General features: G+C 51.5%; 1 protein-coding gene across 1 annotated transcript in view; it reads left to right on the forward strand.

Annotated features, from left to right (window-relative positions):
- DMC1 (DNA meiotic recombinase 1) overlaps positions 1–17,785 on the forward strand; it is a 179,680-nt gene that overhangs the window by 5,607 nt on the left and 156,288 nt on the right. The window contains exons 2-3 of the mRNA XM_075320887.1: positions 14,830–14,915; positions 17,354–17,398. Coding sequence (XP_075177002.1) covers positions 14,859–14,915; positions 17,354–17,398 — 102 coding nt within the window. The 5' untranslated portion in view covers positions 14,830–14,858. The remainder of the gene's footprint in view (positions 1–14,829; positions 14,916–17,353; positions 17,399–17,785) is intronic.

Below are 17,785 nucleotides of genomic sequence, written 5' to 3' on the forward strand. Positions count from 1 at the left end.
TCGTTAGTGATGTTGTGTGTAAAGCCCCGTTTAGTCCATCCATGCCTGAACAATGACACAAATGAACATGCAGGCGTGAGCGCCAGACGGCACACTCCACCACAATATAGGAACACACAGAAAAAACTGGAGCTTTAAATGTGCAAAATGTTTTTTCTCTATCGCTTCATTGGGGGACACAGGAAACCATGGGGTGTATGCTGCTGGGACTAGGAGGTGACACTATGCAAATAAGAAAGATGGCTCCTCCCACGCAGTGTACACCCACTGACCGGAGCTGAGTAGATCAGTTTTTGCTTAGTGTCCGAGGAGGTTGAACACGCAGGGGCTGCTCTCAGCCCCTCAGGTTTGTATTGTTGTGTTTTATTAATGTTTTCCCTTTGTTTTTCAGACACAGCTCGTCGGGCGACAGGGTGTAATCGCTCACCCTGCTCTCCCACATAGAGACCGGTCGCACAGAAGTGGGGTCCGTCCGCCACTACTGTTGTCTTCCGTGTCTGTCTGGCAGGACCCTACCCCCCTAACACTCTCAAGACTGTTTGGGGGGCATCCATACAGAGGGACAGGCGGATGGTTCTTGCCCCCCTCCCTAAACTCTCTCGCTCCCGAGCCTGATTGTGGGGTAGGAGGATGAAGACCGTACCCAGGATGGAGAGGTACCCTTCCGGTCTCCCCTAGACTATGCCCGGGACGACCGTCGAGATGTCTTCGCTCGCCTTCAAGGATGGATCCAGGATCACCTCAAGACAAGCCGGGACCTCAGATAAGTACTCCACTCTCCCCTCCTCTTCCCCGTCCCGGGTTATGGGGAGGGATCCCGGGTATAGAAACCCACAGTCTTTTCCACCTGGGTCAGGGGGTCCCATATCTCCCCTAGAACCCCTCACCTTAGGCCCCTCGGTAGTTTGTTTCCCCGGTTCCGTGGCCTCCCTGCGTCCCCCCGACCGGCCCCCCTGCCGTGGCGTCCACTATCCGGCGTCCCCTCTGGCGGCCTACCCTCAAAACTTAGCCCCGGGCTCCATTGCGGCCTGGCGTTCCCTCCGGCGGCCTGCCCTTAAAATTTAGCTCCCGGCTCCATTGCGGCCCGGCGTCCCCTCCGGCGGCCTACTCTTAAAATTTAGGCTCCATTGCGGCCCGGCTTCTCCTCCGGCGGCCTACCTTAAAATTTATCCCCCGGCTTCATTGCGGCCCTCTGTGTCCGTGCGCTCTCCTGGCCACGCCCCCAGCCGGGAATTCAGACCGCGCTCATGGGCTTTTCAAATTCTTCCTGCTCCCCTGTGCAACCGCCGCCTCCCTCTTTCCTGGCGCCTGACGTCACTTCCCGGCACCGAGACTCCCGGGGAACGTCACTCCTGCCCGCACTTCCAGCCTCCCGGCTTGGTAAGTAACCCCACCGCCACAGCATCAGCGCCTCCCGCAGGCAGCCAGTGCGACTCAGGGCCCAGCGTCCCCCCGCAGGCAGTTGCATCTCTGCACTACCTAAAGCCAAGCTCCCCCGCAGTCACCGCCCAGCACCACCTGCCTCACTTTTTTACTCCCGGTCTCTGCAAGACTAAAAACAAAAAAACGTAAGCATACCGCAAAACCGGCTCTCCTATTATTACTACTCCATGAGCACCTACCCCGGATTCCGGGTGCAGTTCACTTACTGAGCTGTCCACCCTCTAACACAGTGTTTCTCAACTCCAGTCCTCAAGACCCACCAACAGATCATGTTTTCAGGTTTTCCTCAATGTTAGACACGGAATAATTCCATCACCTGTGCAACATTAAGGAAATCCTGAAAACCTGATTGAGGAAAACCTGAAAACATGATCTGTTGGTGGGTCTTGAGGACTGGAGTTGAGAAACACTGCTCTAACACATATTGCATGTCTATAGAGCTACTTCAGCCCGGGAATATTAACAGCCCCCCCCCCCCCCCCCGCTACAGGTGCAAGATGACAATCTCCTACACGCACTCCGTTTCTAGGGGTATTCCAGCGTTCTGTGGTCCTATCCACTTCCACTGTCAGTGTATCCTGTGCTCCTGCCTACTCTCCTGTTCCCACTACCTAGTGTGTCAGTGTTCCTCACGTAGGGTCACTATTTGTGGGTTAATGTTCCTCATGTCCTATCTGCTGTCATATACCCGCCTACCACAGGGTCATTGACCCGTTCACTTTTTCAACCTCTGCCTGTCCACTATCCAGTGTGCCAGTGTCTCCACGTACCTGTCCTCTATCCAGTGTACCAGTGTTTTCTCTATGCACCGCCTCACACCAGCGCGCCTGGGTCTCCATTTACCTGTCTACTATACAGTGTGCCAGTGTTCCCATGTGCCTGTCCACTACCCAGTGTGCCAGTGTTTCGCTTGCAATGGTCTACACCAGTGTGCCCGTGGTCTTCACCTGTGTGCCAGTGTCTTCATGTATTTGCCCACTATCCAGTGTGCCAGTGTCGTGGGCGGAGGAGGGGACGCTGCGCTCTCCCACTGCTCGGGTCCGGCCGCTGCTGCTGCGGCTGCTGCTGCTCGGTGGTGGCTTGAGCGGTGGGCCGGATCCCGGGGACTCGAGCGGTGCTCCTCGCCCGTGAGTGAAAAGGGTTGGGATTGATTGTGGGGGATTTAGTTATTGTCCGTGACGCCACCTACGGTTGTGGTGATATTGGTGACACCACCGCTGCTCTGGACGGGGGTCCCGGGAGCGGTGACAGGGAGCAGCTTTGTTGTTAGTTCTCCCCTCCGTGGGTAGGGGGTTGGTTGTCCCGGGTCCCGGTGATGGGGTAGGGATGGATGACAGGCGGGTTACAGGGCCTGGTGAGGTGCAGGGTCGCGGGGGCAGCGCTGTGCTGCACGGCACGGTGGTACTCACTCAGCCAATGATGAGGACACAGTTCTCGGTAAAACACACGGCTGGATGGACGGGTCCCACAGACGGCTTCGGTGTTGTTTTCTCCTGGCAGGTTGATGGTGACTGCCTTTCCCTGCACCTATGTACGGTAGATGGTTCCAATGGGTTCCCACCGGTAACCCGCTCCCCAGCTTGGATGTGGGCCGGAGGAGCCCCTTTTGCCCGCAGGCTCTGGCCCTGGGAAACGGTTGCCTTGGCGGTGGTGGTGTCTCCCTTTCTTGGTTGGACTGTTGCCTTCTGTCAGGACTTAGCTGTTGGGAAACCCAGGAGGTTCCCTTCACTAACGAATTCGGCAAATTCACGGTGACTCCTAACCTTGCCGGGGTCCGTAAGCCACTGCCAGATGGTGCTGGCTTCTCTTCGCGTAGCGGTCCGGTACCGCCGGGCCACCGCCCGTCCACGGTCTTTACGGTAAGCTCTGATAGGCCACTCCTGCAGACGGTCACCACCGTCTGCCAACCTTGCTCATCCGTCCGGGCCACACACCCGGACCAACTTCAGGCTACTTAACTGCCACTTTTTGCTTCCTCTCACTTTCCACTCAAAACCTAATCTGCCTGGTTTTCCCGCCTCCAGGACTGTGAACTCCTCGGTGGGCGGGACCAACCGCCTGGCCCACCCCCTCGTGTGGACATCAGCCCCTGGAGGAAGGCAACAAGGGTTTTGTGTCTGACCTCGGTGTGCCTGACCGGGAGTGTGGGGTGTGTGGGTGTTGTGCTCTGTGGCCCCTGGCTTGTCCAGGGCGCCACACCAGCGTCTTCCTCCTACTTGTCCACTATCAAGTGTGTCAGCGTCTCTACGCACTGGCCCACATCTCCGTGCCAGCGCTTCCCTGTCCCTGTCCACTATCTAGTTTGCCAGTGTCTGTGCCATGCCTGTCTGCCCCAATACACAGGTGCCTTTGGGATCCTGCCCGCTATTCAGTGGGCCGGCGTTACTACGCGCATTTCTTTACTCTGGTGTACCAGTGTCCTCTCGAGCCGACTCATTATTCAGTGCGCCAGTGTTTCTTTACGCACCTGTTTACACCACTGTACCAGTGTTGTGTGAACCTACCCACTGTTTGGGGTGTCAGGTCTCTACTCGCACCTGTCTGTTTCTGCAGACAAAAGAATTTTTTTGTATATAGACCATCATGTCCAGCATCCAGATTGACAGTTCCACAAATCTGTCCACTTGCTTGTGTGCCAATGTCTCTATATGTCGGTCCATCTTCCAGGGTGCCAGTATCCTCTATCCAGAGTGTCTCTATGTACCTACCCACCATCCGGTGTGCTAGTGTTTCTTGAATGGCCCCCTATCTCGTGTACCTGTTGGCTATACACACCTGTATACTACAGCGTGACAAGGATTTGATGAGCCGTGCCAGCATCCACTATCCAGTGTATCTCTAGGCACCTACCCACCCTGCGGTGTGCTAGTGTTTTCTTGCATGTGACCTCTATCTTGTGTGCCAGCGTTTCTATATGCACCTGTATACTACAGCGTGACAGTGATTTGATGAGCCTGCCCACTAGCCTTTGGGCCAGCACTTATCTGAACCAGACGCCAGATACAGCAACTGGCTTAAGTGCTTTGTTCAGCTTTTCCGCTCATCTCTGACCGAGGCGAGAGCTCCATCCATCTCTGCCCCATGAGGCGGCACGGCAGCAGCTGTCGCATTCAGTGCCAGTATTCCTGATCGATGATCCTGCCCGCTATCCAAAGGGCTAGCGTTTCTCCACACCAGAGGCTGGATACCGTAACAGGTATGTGTTTCTCTACTCTCGACCCAGTGAGTCGAACAGGCTGGGTCACCTAGTGGGTCAGCTATCTCCCTCATCTCCGACTGAAGCGAGGACTGGGTTCTGCAGGGACCCCATGATGCGGCACGGTTGCAACTGTCAATAGGTTGCTTCCCAGTGACCCAGGACTCTCTCCTACTTCAAACCACCCATTCAGGTGACCAGGAGGTAAGCCAGGGTCCTTTGGACCAGTTCATTGTCTTTCCTTCCTGCACCAGCTATTTACTCACTTCCCAGTGATCTCCATCCATACGTCTGGAGTAACCTTGAGGTAAGGCTACACGTGACCATTTAACTGGAGGGTCGTGTGCTTCACCCCCGGCAGCGAGCACGGACCCCATGGCGCGGCACAGCAGCAGCTCTCTTTTGGTCGCTTCCCAGTGACTCGAGACCTTCTCCTACCTCGCACATGCATGTAAGGTAACCACGAGGTAAGACTTCTTCTCTCTTGACCGTACGTTGGCTCCGTCGTTTCTTGAAGCAGCAGTCATTTTGGTTCCCAAATGAGGTAAGCAGGGTACAGCTCTGTCTGCTAACCAGTATGTTGTCTGTTTTTACTTCCTGCCACCCTCCTCGGGTGGTTCATAGTACTTCTGGTATCCGCCTATTTTCTTTATCGTTCCTTCCATGGGAGACCCAAACCATGGGTGTATAGCTAGCGCCTCCGGAGGACACACAAAGTACTACACTCAAACGTGTAGCTCCTCCCTCCGGGCTATATACACTCCCTGGATGACAATCTATCCAGTTCAATGCTTTGTGTTTCAGGAGGATACACACACTTGCATTCTCTGATATTTTTTTCTCATTTTTATTTTATTTTAAAGATTTGGAAGAAAAGCGGGTCCAGTCTGGACTCCCGGCATGTCCCTTCACACCCCACTCTGTCGGCGGTGCTGTTAAGGTTGACTTTATAAGGCTGGAGCCTTCACATGCCGCGCTCCTTCACATCCTCTAAGAGGCTCTGGGTTGAAGTGGGAGCCTCCACGGTCCTCTCTGCTTGCAGAAGACCGGTCTCCATCCGCAGCCCTGTCTGGTCCCTGCTGGAAGGAGCATTTACCCCCCTCTCCAGGGACATGGCCCTGCGTCTCAAAGCTAAGTATAGAGACGTTTTTCAGGGGTCCCGGGTACTTTTATTAGGGGGACAGTATGTGTTTTAGCGTTACTGTAAATTCCGGCCGATTCTGGGGATTTCCCCTGAGAACCGCGCCGAAGGTGCCTGCTCGTCGGCCGCATTGTTAAATCTAGGCCCCGGCTTCTGTTTGGGCCTAGTTTCGGTTTTGGCTTCTCTGCATGTTTTTCATACAGCGCCGCCCACCGCCCGACCAGCAGAGGGGAGGGCACTCCTCTCTGGGGAGATGTTCCCTCCCCTGTATGTCGTCCTGTATCTCTCTGCCCTCAGTTTTTCCCGCTCTTGGGCTTATACACGCCCCCCCCTCTTTCTCCCAGCGCCATTTTCTCAGCGTTCTTGCGCTGGAGGGCGCTGGATGCTGCAGCTGCGTACTATCAGGAAGGCTAACGCTTCACAGGGGAGCGGTGGAATCCGGAGGGCACACAGAGAGCACGGGGTGGTAAGCCACAACCTCTGGTTGTGGACTTTTATTACACTCTCAGGCATTCTACAGGAGTGTATGCTGGCTGCAGAGCCTCCACCTCAGCAGCATGTCTGTCATTAGGAGCAAGGCTGCAAACATGTACGCTATATGCACTGCTTGTAAGCTCATTCTGCCAGAGCCAAGCACATACCCACATTGTGATGCCTGTGCTAACATGGTTGTGTCTCAGCCTGGAGCCTCCGCAGGGGTCCCTCCGGCTGCTTTGGCCCCGGTGGCTGAACCCCCGGCTTGGGTAGCATCCTTTTCGCAAGCTATTTCCAAGTCTTTTGCCGACTCCATGGGGCAGCTGTCCCGGACACTGCTGTCCATGCATCAGCCCCCTTCTCAGGGTGCTTCGGCTGCTCCTAGCTCTGCAGAGCTCCCAGAGCATGTCCCAGGACCCCGTCCCCCTAAACGGAGACGCAGGGACCCTTCTCCTTCCTCTTCCCACGGCTCTGATTCACGTGCCGAGGTGCAGGGCGAGGAGGACTCGTTTACTGTGGGCTCAGACGCTACCTCTATGTACCCCATTGACTTGTCTGAGGGTGATGCGGATGTTAGTGACTTGATTGCGTCCATTAACTCCGTACTGAACCTCAACCCACCAGAGTCTGAGGAACAAGCCTCTCTGGTAGAGATACACCAGTTTACCTCACCTAAGAAAGCTAAAAGTATGTTTTTTAACCACTCCAGCTTTCAGGCCACTGTTACCAAACCCAGGGCCTGTCCTGACAAACGTTTTCCGAAGCGTAGTTCAGATGACCGTTTTCCTTTTCCACCAGAGGTGGTTAAGGAATGGGCTCAGTCCCCAAAGGTAGACCCTCCGGTGTCCAGAATCTCAGCCCGCACAGTCGTGGCTGTGGCTGATGGCACTTCTCTTAAGGATCCCACTGACCGCCAGGTTGACCTTTTGGCCAAGTCTGTATATGAGGCGGCTGGAGCCTCGTTCTCCCCGTCTTTTGCGGCAGTGTGGGCTCTCAAGGCAGTCTCTGCCTCTCTGGAGGAGATGCATCCCATCCCCTCACCAGGGACTCTATGCCTGAGCTGGAGACCTTAACGTCTCAAGCTTCGGCTTTTGCATCCTACGCCATGTCTGCCATCCTGGAGGCTTCTCACCGCACGGCGGTGGCCTCCGCTAACTCCCTCGCGATCCGCAGGATCTTGTGGCTTCGAGAGTGGAAAGCAGACGCTTCCTCAAAAAAGTACCTTGCGAGTCTCCCTTTTGCTGTGTCCCGGCTGTTTGGGGAACAGCTGGATGACATAATCAAGGAGGCTACTGGCGGGAAGAGTACTTCCTTGCCTCAAACTAAGGCCAGGAAACCTGTCCAGGGCAGGATCCAATCGAGGTTTCGTTCCTTTCGTTCCTCTAACTGGTCATCCTCGAAGCCCTCGACCGCGTCCACTACCGCAGCCAAGGATCGTAAATCGAACTGGCGCGCAAAGCTGCGTCCTCAAAAGACCGGAGGAGCCGCTGCCACTAAGGCAGCCTCCTCTTGACTATCTGGCTGCGCCAGCAACGTCCTTGGTCGGTGGCAGGCTCTCCCACTTTGGAGACGTGTGGTTCCAACACGTCACCGATCAGTGGGTGCGGGATATTATCTCCCACGGCTACAGGATAGAATTTTCTTCCAGCCCGCCAAACAGATTTTTTCTGTCCACACCCCCTTGCTCCAAGGCCGCCGCCTTCTCTCAGGCCGTGGCATCCCTGCAGGCCAACGGGGTAATTGTTCCGGTTCCCGCCCGGGAACGGTTCAGCGCTTTCTACTCAAACCTCTTTCTAGTCCCCAAGAAGGACGGTTCCTCCCGGCCCATCCTGGATCTCAAGCTTCTCAACAAGCATGTTCAGGTGCGGCACTTTCGCATGGAATCTCTGAGATCGGTCATTGCCTCAATGACCCAAGGAGATTTTCTGGCATCCATCGACATCAGAGATGCCTATCTGCATGTGCCTATTGCGGTCTCACACCAGCGTTGGCTACGCTTTGAAATCGGAGAGGAACATTTCCAGTTCGTGGCTCTTCCCTTTGGCTTAGCCACGGCCCCTCGAGTGTTCACCAAGGTCATGGCAGCAGTGGTTGCGGTCCTGCACCTCCAGGGATTGGCAGTGATTCCTTACCTGGACGACCTTCTAGTCAAGGCCTCATCCAGTGTAGACTGCCAGCGGAGTGTCTCTCTCACTGTCGCCACGCTAGTTCAGTTCGGGTGGCTTGTCAACCTGCCCAAGTCCACTCTGACCCCGACCCAGGTACTTATGTACCTAGGGATGCAATTCGAGACTCTGCCGGCACTTGTCAAGTTGCCCTTAGTCAAACAGCAGTCCCTTCGTCTGGCGGTGCGCTCTCTGCTGAGGCACCGCCGTCATTCCATCAGACACCTCATGCAGGTGCTGGGTCAGATGGTGGCGTCAATGGAAGCGGTTCCCTTTGCCCAGTTCCATCTGCGTCCCTTGCAGCTGGACATTCTCCGCTGTTGGGACAAGCGGATCTCTTCCTTGGACAGGCTGGTGGCTCTGTCATCACAGGCCAGGAACTCCCTTCAGTGGTGGCTTCAGCCCCTCTCCCTGTCACAGGGACGCTCCTTCCTGACTCCGTCCTGGGTGATACTCACCACGGATGCCAGCCTCTCCGGTTGGGGAGCGGTATTTCTCCATCACCGAGCACAGGGCACTTGGACTCCGTCCGAATCAGCCCTCCCGATCAATGTGCTGGAGATCAGAGCTGTGTTTCTAGCTCTCCTAGACTTTCACCACCTGTTGGCGGGCAAGCACATTCGGGTTCAGTCGGACAATGCGACAGCGGTTGCCTACATCAATCACCAGGGCGGGACTCACAGCCGTCTGGCGATGTTGGAGGTTCAACGAATCCTCCAGTGGACGGAGGACTTCAAGTCCACCATATCTGCAGTACACATCCCAGGCGTGGAAAACTGGGAGGCCGATTATCTCAGCCGTCAAACCGTGGACGGCGGCGAGTGGGCCCTGCATCCGTCAGTGTTCAGATCGATCTGCCGCAAGTGGGGCACTCCGGAAGTGGATCTAATGGCATCCCGGCACAACAACAAGGTTCCAGTTTACGTGGCTCGCTCCCACGATCCTCAGGCCTTCGCAGCAGACGCACTGGTTCAAGATTGGTCTCAGTTCCGTCTGGCCTATGTGTTTCCCCCTCTAGCGCTCTTGCCCAGGGTTCTGCGCAAGATCGGAACGGAGGGCCGTCGAGTCATACTCATTGCTCCGGACTGGCCCAGGCGAGCTTGGTACCCAGACCTGCTCCGCCTGTCCGTAGAGGTGCCGTGGCATCTCCCGGACCGCCCAGACCTTCTCTCTCAAGGTCCGTTCTTCCGCCAGAATTCTGCGGCTCTCAGATTGACGGCGTGGCTCTTGAGTCCTGGATCCTGACGGCTTCAGGCATTCCCTCTGAGGTCATCTCCACCATGACTCAGGCTCGGAAGTCTTCCTCGGCCAAGATTTACCACAGGACTTGGAGAATTTTCCTGTCCTGGTGTCGCTCTTCCGGCCATGCTCCTTGGCCGTTCTCCTTGCCGACCATCCTGTCTTTTCTACAGTCAGGTCTACAGTTAGGTCTGTCCCTCAATTCCCTCAAGGGACAGGTGTCGGCTTTGTCGGTATTGTTCCAGCGGCGTATCGCCCGACTGGCTCAGGTGCGCACCTTCATGCAGGGCGCATCTCACATCATCCCTCCTTACCGGCGGCCCTTGGATCCCTGGGACCTTAATCTGGTCCTCACGGCCTTACAGAAACCCCCTTTTGAGCCTCTCAGGGAGGTTCCTTTGTCTAGACTTTCACAGAAAGTTGTCTTTCTAGTAGCCATAACTTCTCTCAGGAGAGTTTCTGATTTGGCTGCGCTTTCTTCGGAATCCCCCTTTTTGGTGTTTCACCAAGACAAGGTGGTTCTTCGTCCGACTCCGGACTTTCTCCCTAAGGTGGTGTCTTCCTTCCACCTTAACCAGGACATTTCATTGCCCTCTCTTTGTCCGGCCCCTGTGCATCGCTTTGAGAAGGCGTTGCACACCTTGGATTTGGTGCGGGCGCTCCGAATCTATGTGTCACGCACCGCCGTTTTTCGGCGGTGCACCTCACTTTTTGTGCTAACCACGGGTCAGCGCAAGGGTCTCTCTGCTTCTAAACCGACCCTAGCTCGTTGGGTTAGGTCGGCTATCGCCGATGCCTACCAGTGTTCTCAGGTGCCTCCCCCGCCGGGGATTAAGGCGCACTCGACCAGAGCTGTCGGTGCCTCCTGGACTTTCAGACACCAGGCTACGGCTCAGCAGGTGTGTCAGGCTGCCACTTGGTCCAGTCTGCACACTTTTTCGAAGCACTACCAAGTGCATGCTCATGCTTCGGCAGATGCGAGCTTGAGCAGACGCATCCTTCAGGCGGCTGTCGCCCATTTGTGAAGTTAGGTTTTGCCTACTTCTCAGTTTGGTTTATTTCCCACCCATGGACTGCTTTGGAACGTCCCATGGTTTGGGTCTCCCATGGAAGGAACGATAAAGAAAAAGAGAATTTTGTTTACTTACCGTAAATTCTTTTTCTTGTAGTTCCGACATGGGAGACCCAGCACCCTCCCTGTTGCCTGCTGGCAGTTTTTTGTTCCTTGTGTTTCACCGGCTGTTGTTAGTAGACAGAGTTCTGGTTTTGCCGAGTTTTACTCTATCTCTACTTATGGGTGGATGTCCTCCTTCAGCTTTTGCACTGAACTGGATAGATTGTCATCCAGGGAGTGTATATAGCCCGGAGGGAGGAGCTACACGTTTGAGTGTAGTACTTTGTGTGTCCTCCGGAGGCGCTAGCTATACACCCATGGTTTGGGTCTCCCATGTCGGAACTACAAGAAAAAGAATTTACGGTAAGTAAACAAAATTCTCTTTTTTTGGCTTAGACCAGCCTTGGCTGCGCCCTCCACTAGGGTTCCGGCCAGGTACTGTACATGTCTAAAACCATAGGTCGTTACTTACATTCTCTCTCTTTCAGATAGAGTTCAGATTCCTCAGTCCCTTCTCAGTCAACAGATGAAGTTAAGAACCAGACACAGGATCATCCAATCATCGATTCCACGGAGGACCAGTCTCCCCAAGGGACTTCTAGTATCCTGATGGCCCAGTCATTGGGTTCACTCTTCCGGACAGGTTGTAGGTTCCAATGTTTTGTCTTCTGTCCTCTTTTCGCAACAGAATTCTCCAGGGAACCCTGATTACTCAGGCCACTGGGTGTTTCCACCCGAACACTCAACACTACAGCGAGTGGTCCCCGTCTGATCTATCAGTCTTCGCCAACACCTAGACATTACCTGCTTTAGTTTCAGGCCAAGAGGGGTCTTCTTTTCCTCTGTCCCGGGTCTGCCTTACTTCCCTCGTAGCCATTCTAGATGGCTCTTAGAGATATGCTAGATCTCTCCGTAGTCTCCGCCATACCAGATTCCACGTCCGCTCTCCACCGCTTGGTCTCAGTCGCTTGTGCATCCCTGCACTTTTCAAGCAGAGTTCCTGCCAGACCATTTAGACTCACATATTCTCGCTCATTTCCTTCCCCTCGTCGTCACTTCTAGTTGTGACGTGATGACGTGTTTTATAATAATATTAAGAATGTTTTATTCATTCTCCCGTCACTCTCCCATCTTCCTTGCCACCTTCCAGGAATAGGCATCCCTCCCCTGGTTGGCTAGCGCTTAAGCCGACGACATAGTCCGAGCCCTTTCTTGAAGTCCCCCTCGAAAGGGTCTTCCTTCTCCCACTTCAGGTCATACATCCCAGGTCTTGTGCCTCTTTGTCATTCTCAGGAGCCCTCCCCCATGGGGGTTCTCCTTCCCATAATTCACTGCAATGGTCACCCAGTACCCGACTACAGAGTTCGAGTTTTTCCCAGTCACGTCATTGTAGATGCTCGGATTCCCTTCTCCTGTTTGTCACGTCATAGTGGAAATCGGTCCTGGGAATTCCTTTGGCTCCTTAACCTTGTCATTTTTCTCCGAACCTCACAGGTTCTCTGAACCCCTTCCATACACAGGAGAATTATCTCCCGTATTATTTTACCCGCCCGCAGGCTGTTTCTTCCACTAGGGTCAGATCACTTTCCTCGGGTGCTGTGGAACCAACGGGTCAAGTTCCCCTATGGCGGAATTCCCTTGCACTCTTCTCGAGTATCCCGACTCCCTTGCAACCTTTTAGGCAGTCGGTTTCCCTTTTAGTCATCCTGCGGCAATAAGGGGCCAAGGCTCCTTTGGCCTCCGCTTCCTGGCTCCTACCTCTACCAGGTGCCCTAGTTTTTCGCCCATTCTTACACGCTCAAACGTAGTACCAGGGTCTGTCGAGTTCTTTCTCTCTTAGCCCGACCTATTGCTGTCAGTCGCCTTAGATCCTTAGCTTTCTTAAGTACAGACCTCAGAGGATGCAGTTTCTCCCTGATCATCCTATTCCCCAGCACACGCATTTTACACTAGTTCTTAGTACTCCCTAGTACTCTAACTCTTCTCCTGTACTTCGGCCCCCGGCCGGGTAGAGATTCCTTACGGGGTCTAGGACCAGGTTCCGGTCAAAGAATCTTGTCTCTGCTAACCCTGTTTTCGGGTTTTTCTCTTCCCACCCTTGGGGACTGCTTTAGGACGTCCCATGGTTTCCTGTGTCCCCCAATGAAGCGATAGAGAAAAGTAGATTTTGGGTACTCACCGTAAAATCTCTTTCTTGGAGCCTTCATTGGGGGACACAGCACCCGCCCTTTTCTAAGACTTCAATGGATCCGGAATGTTATAGATTTCAAGCTTCTCCTCGTACTGCTTTTACACAAACTGATCTCCTCAGCTCCGGTCAGTGGGTGTATACTGCGTGGGAGGAGCCATCTTTCTTATTTGCATAGTATCACCTCCTAGTCCCAGCAGCATACACCCCATGGTTTCCTGTGTCCCCCAATGAAGGCTCCAAGAAAGAGATTTTAGGGTGAGTACCCAAAATCTACTTTTATTTTATGATTACAGAGCAGAGAAGTAAAAATTCACCATAGAAAATAAAACGCCACAAATGGAAATAGAAACTAGCCCAATGCCAGTGGGTCACCAGTTAATCAATAAATTCAAATATAAATATCAAAGCAGTAAGGAAAGTGCCCATGAGCATAAAGTGCGTATATCATCCAAAAAGTGGCAAGTGCAAATCATGCACCATTCTTAACAGCACAAAATGCGCTTACCCTTAAGGGTGCTTTACACGCTGCGACATCGCTAGCGATTGCTATCGATGTTGCGAGCAATAGCACCCACCCCCTTCATTTGTGCGACATTTGGTGATCGCTGCTGTAGCGAACAATATCGCTACGGCAGCGTCACACACACATACCTGTTGAGCAACGTCGCTGTGACCGCCGAACAATCCCTCCTTCAAGGGGGAGGTGCATTCGGCGTCATAGCAACGTCACTAAGCGGCCGCCAATAGCAGAGGAGGGGCGGAGATGAGCGGCCGGAACATGCCGCCCACCTCCTTCCTTCCGCATTGCCGGTGGACGCAGGTAAGGAGATTTTCGTCGTTCCTGCAGTGTCACACATAGCGATGTGTGATGCCGCAGGAACGACGAACAACCAGCGGCATGCACCACCAACGATATTATGAAAAGGAGCGACGTGTCAATGATCAACGATGTTTGACGTTTTTGCGATCGTTGATCGTCGCTCTTAGCTGTCACACGCTGCGATGTCGCTAACGATGCTGGATGTGCGTCACAAACACCGTGACCCCAACGATATATCGTTAGCGTTGTTGTAGCGTGTAAAGCACCCTTAAGTTGATCAGTGATCCAGTGGTAAAAGAGGGGACCAAATGATAGACCTCGACAGTAAATACAGTGTACTTCACTTTTTGAAAACTGTGTGAGTCAGTACGTACCGTCGTATTTTTTGGATTATAAGACGCACTTTTCCTCCCAAAAATTTGGGAGGAAAATGAGGGGTGCGTATTAAAATCGGCGGAGCTGCTGTGCAAGGCAGCCAACGGCGCTACTGTGCAAGGCGGCCGGCGGAGCTGCTGTGTAAGGCTGGCGGCGAAGCTGTTGTGTATGGCGGCCGGCGAGGTACGAGTCATTCTATGTTGGTGGTGAGGACTTCAAATAATGGCGCCCAGAGTCCATGCCTGCGCATCTGCGCACACACTGCCTCCAGGCGCTATTTCTTTGAAACCCTCACCGCTGACATCTTCAGAATAACCCGTGCATCACTATCCACAGCATGAAGCAGAGCGCACAGAACCAGAACAGAGCAGAGCCTGCAGTCCCAGCACAGTGGTAAGACACCACCGGATTATAAATCAGATCTCATATCTTTTTTTTTTTTTTTTAACCTTTTCTTTCCTCTAAATGTGGGGTGCGTCTTGTAATCCGGTGCATCTTATAAAACGAAACATACGGTACTTATGCAGCATTTAAAAGTAAAGGATACTTGTGATATAAAACTTGTGAGTTGTGACATGTCTAAAATTTGGAACTTGTCTTTCCTCACGCTGAGTTTTACAACAAATCTTGTGCATGCTGTTTAACATATCCTACTTGTTTCTATTGTACAGGATCATTTGGTGTTTTTTTGATTGCCACTATGAAAACAATGGAGGATCATGTGGCAGATGAAGAAATAGGACTTCATGATGATGAGGTAATTATTTTAAATTTTCACTTTTCAACAAATTTTACATAAATCAATAGCAGGCTAACAGAATTTTAAGTTTAGTTGTGTATTAAGTGTATTGTGAGAGAAAACTAACCCTTTAAAAAGTATATTTTCTTAAATCATTATTAAAACTACGTTGGAGTGGAGGTTGACACTCCAAGGGTATGTGCACGCACACTGCAGTTTTGTTTCTCTAGCGAAAAACGCACCCTCTCGCAGGAAAAACGCACCTCTGGCCGGAAAAATGCATCAAAAAACGCATGCGTTTTTGCCGCATTTTTAACGTGTTTCAGTGCATTTTTGGGTGCGTTTTTGTTAGTGTTTTTTAAAGGGAAAACAAAATATGATAGAATAGAATAATTGATAGATAGCTAGAATAGATAGATAGAAAAAATAGAAAGAATAGATAGAAATAACATAGTAAATAGATAGAAAGAAAGAACATAGAATAGATAATTAAAAAGAACAGAATAGATAGAAAGAAGTAACAGAATAGCTCGATATTTAGAGGGATAGCGAGCTTGGCCAGCTGTTTTTTTGGTAAAAAAAGATGATGTGGGGTCCCCCCATTTTTCATATCCAGCAAAGGAACAGCAGCAGCTGTGGGCTACAACCATTAGCTGTCTGCTGTATCTTGGCTGGTTATGAAATGTTGAGGGGATCCCATGCTTTTTTTAAAAAATTATTTGATTTATTTAAAAAAAAAAAAAAAAAAAAATAATGACGTGGGGGTCCCCTCCATTTTTCTAAAACCAGACAAAGTGCAGCAGACAATTGGGGGCTCATATTATTAGAGTGGGCAAGACAATGGTTATTTGGCCCTTTCCAGCCTAACAATAGCAGCCCGCAGCCTCCCCAGAAGTGGCGCTTCCATTAGGTGAACCCCTGACATCACAGCTGCGCACCCCGCACTTCCGTGGGTGTCGTGGCAGTGACGTCACGGGTTCACCTGAGTTAATTCTGACACACTGTGGCTGCGACTAACCTAAGTGTGATCGCGCTACTTACTTCTATCACTCTGGTGTTTTACTGTCACAGCTGGAGTCCTCCACCTGTGACCGCAAATCAGGCCATGACTGAAGTGAGCCGCAGGTGTGAGCCACCTCACAGCGGGCAGTCATGCTCTATGGCCACTCGCTGCGATTATCAGCTATAGCAGTGCTGGAAGCATTGTGGGACCTCATGTTGATTACATCAGACCTTGAGGGGTGTATGGTGGTTAATAAAGTGGTGAAAGAGGGTCCTTTTTTATGTTTTATTTCAAATAAAGGACTTTTTGGGTTTCTGTGTCTATTTACTTTCAGTAATCTAGATCAGTAATCTAGGACTTATGCGGTCATTACACGAAACGAGCTATCGCGCAATGCATCGTCGGGGTCACGGTTTTCGTGACGCACATCCGGCATCGCTTGCGACGTCGTTTCGTGTGACACCTCCGAGCGACACAGAATCGCTCACAAATCGTGAGTCGTGTACTCGTCGCTTATTTTTAAAAAATTGTTTATTTTTAATGACGCCGGTTGTTCATCGTACCCGGGGCAGCACACATCGCTCCGTGTGACACCCCGGGAACGATGAACACAGCTTACCTGCGTCCTGCGGCTCCCGCCGGCAATGCGGAAGGAAGGAGGTGGGTGGGATGTTTAAAGCCCGCTCATCTCCGCCCCTCCGCTTCTATTGGCCGGCCGCTGTGTGATGTCACTGTGACGCAAACGTCCCTCCCCCTTCAGGAAGTGGATGTTCGCCGCCCACAGCGAGGTCACTCAGCAGGTAAGTACATGCGACGGGGGTTTAATGACTTTGTGCGCCACGGGCAACTAATTGCCCGTGCCGCACAAACGATGGGGGCGGGTACGATCGCTTGTGCGATCGCACGATAGATCGTACCGTGTGACGCCCGCATTAGTGGCAGCTATGGGCTGCTATTAACTCCTTATTACCTCGATTGCCACCGCACCAGGGCAATAGGGAAGAGGCTAGTAAAGTACTGGGACTATCACATGTAATGCTAATGTATTGCTCTGCCCTCTTCTATCAACATAGAATCTCTTCAGCACCAACTGCCATCTCCTATCTCAGTAATGGGAAAGTCTTCACTGAATACAGATTTTACCTCAGAATTAGGAATTTTGATAATGACTGATCAATTCTGGCAGAGAAAGAAGCAAATTTCTCTGATAAGATGTATTACAAAGTTGCTTATTTTCATGTGTACTATTGATTTAGGAAATAAAAATTTAAACGGTGCTTATTCTTTAAGTTTCCTTACCTGTGGTAAATATTATTTAGAGATACAGTATGTTATTTTAATCTCTTATTTTAATTTTCAAATTGTCCTATTATAATGATGCAATAAAATCAGCTGTATAATGTGTGAGGCAAAATTCTAACCATGTTATCTTCATAATACTTTATTCATTTAGGAATCTTTCTTTCAAGATATTGATATGCTACAGAAGCATGGAATTGTAAGTATTAGCTATTAACTAATATTTGTTCATTTTTTAACCCCTTCACCCAAAGGGGATTATACGTTATTGTTTTTTCCTCCTTTTCTTACAAGAGTACTACATTTTTTATTTTACGTCAATATTGACATTTGAGGACTCGTTTTTTTCAGAACGATTTGTACTTTTGAATGACACCATTCATTTTACCACATAGTGTGCTGTAAAACAGGAAAGAAATTCCAAGTGCTGTGATATTGCAAAAAAAGAGCAATTCCACAATGTTTTTTTTTTTTTATTAACCATATTCACTATATTGTAAAACTGACCTGGCAATATGATTCCCAAGGTTAGTATGATACATAGATACCTAACATAGTATTTTTTGTTAATTTAAGTAGTGCAAAA

Source organism: Anomaloglossus baeobatrachus, chromosome 8 (genome assembly GCF_048569485.1).
Source record: "Anomaloglossus baeobatrachus isolate aAnoBae1 chromosome 8, aAnoBae1.hap1, whole genome shotgun sequence".
NCBI lineage: Eukaryota > Metazoa > Chordata > Amphibia > Anura > Aromobatidae > Anomaloglossus > Anomaloglossus baeobatrachus.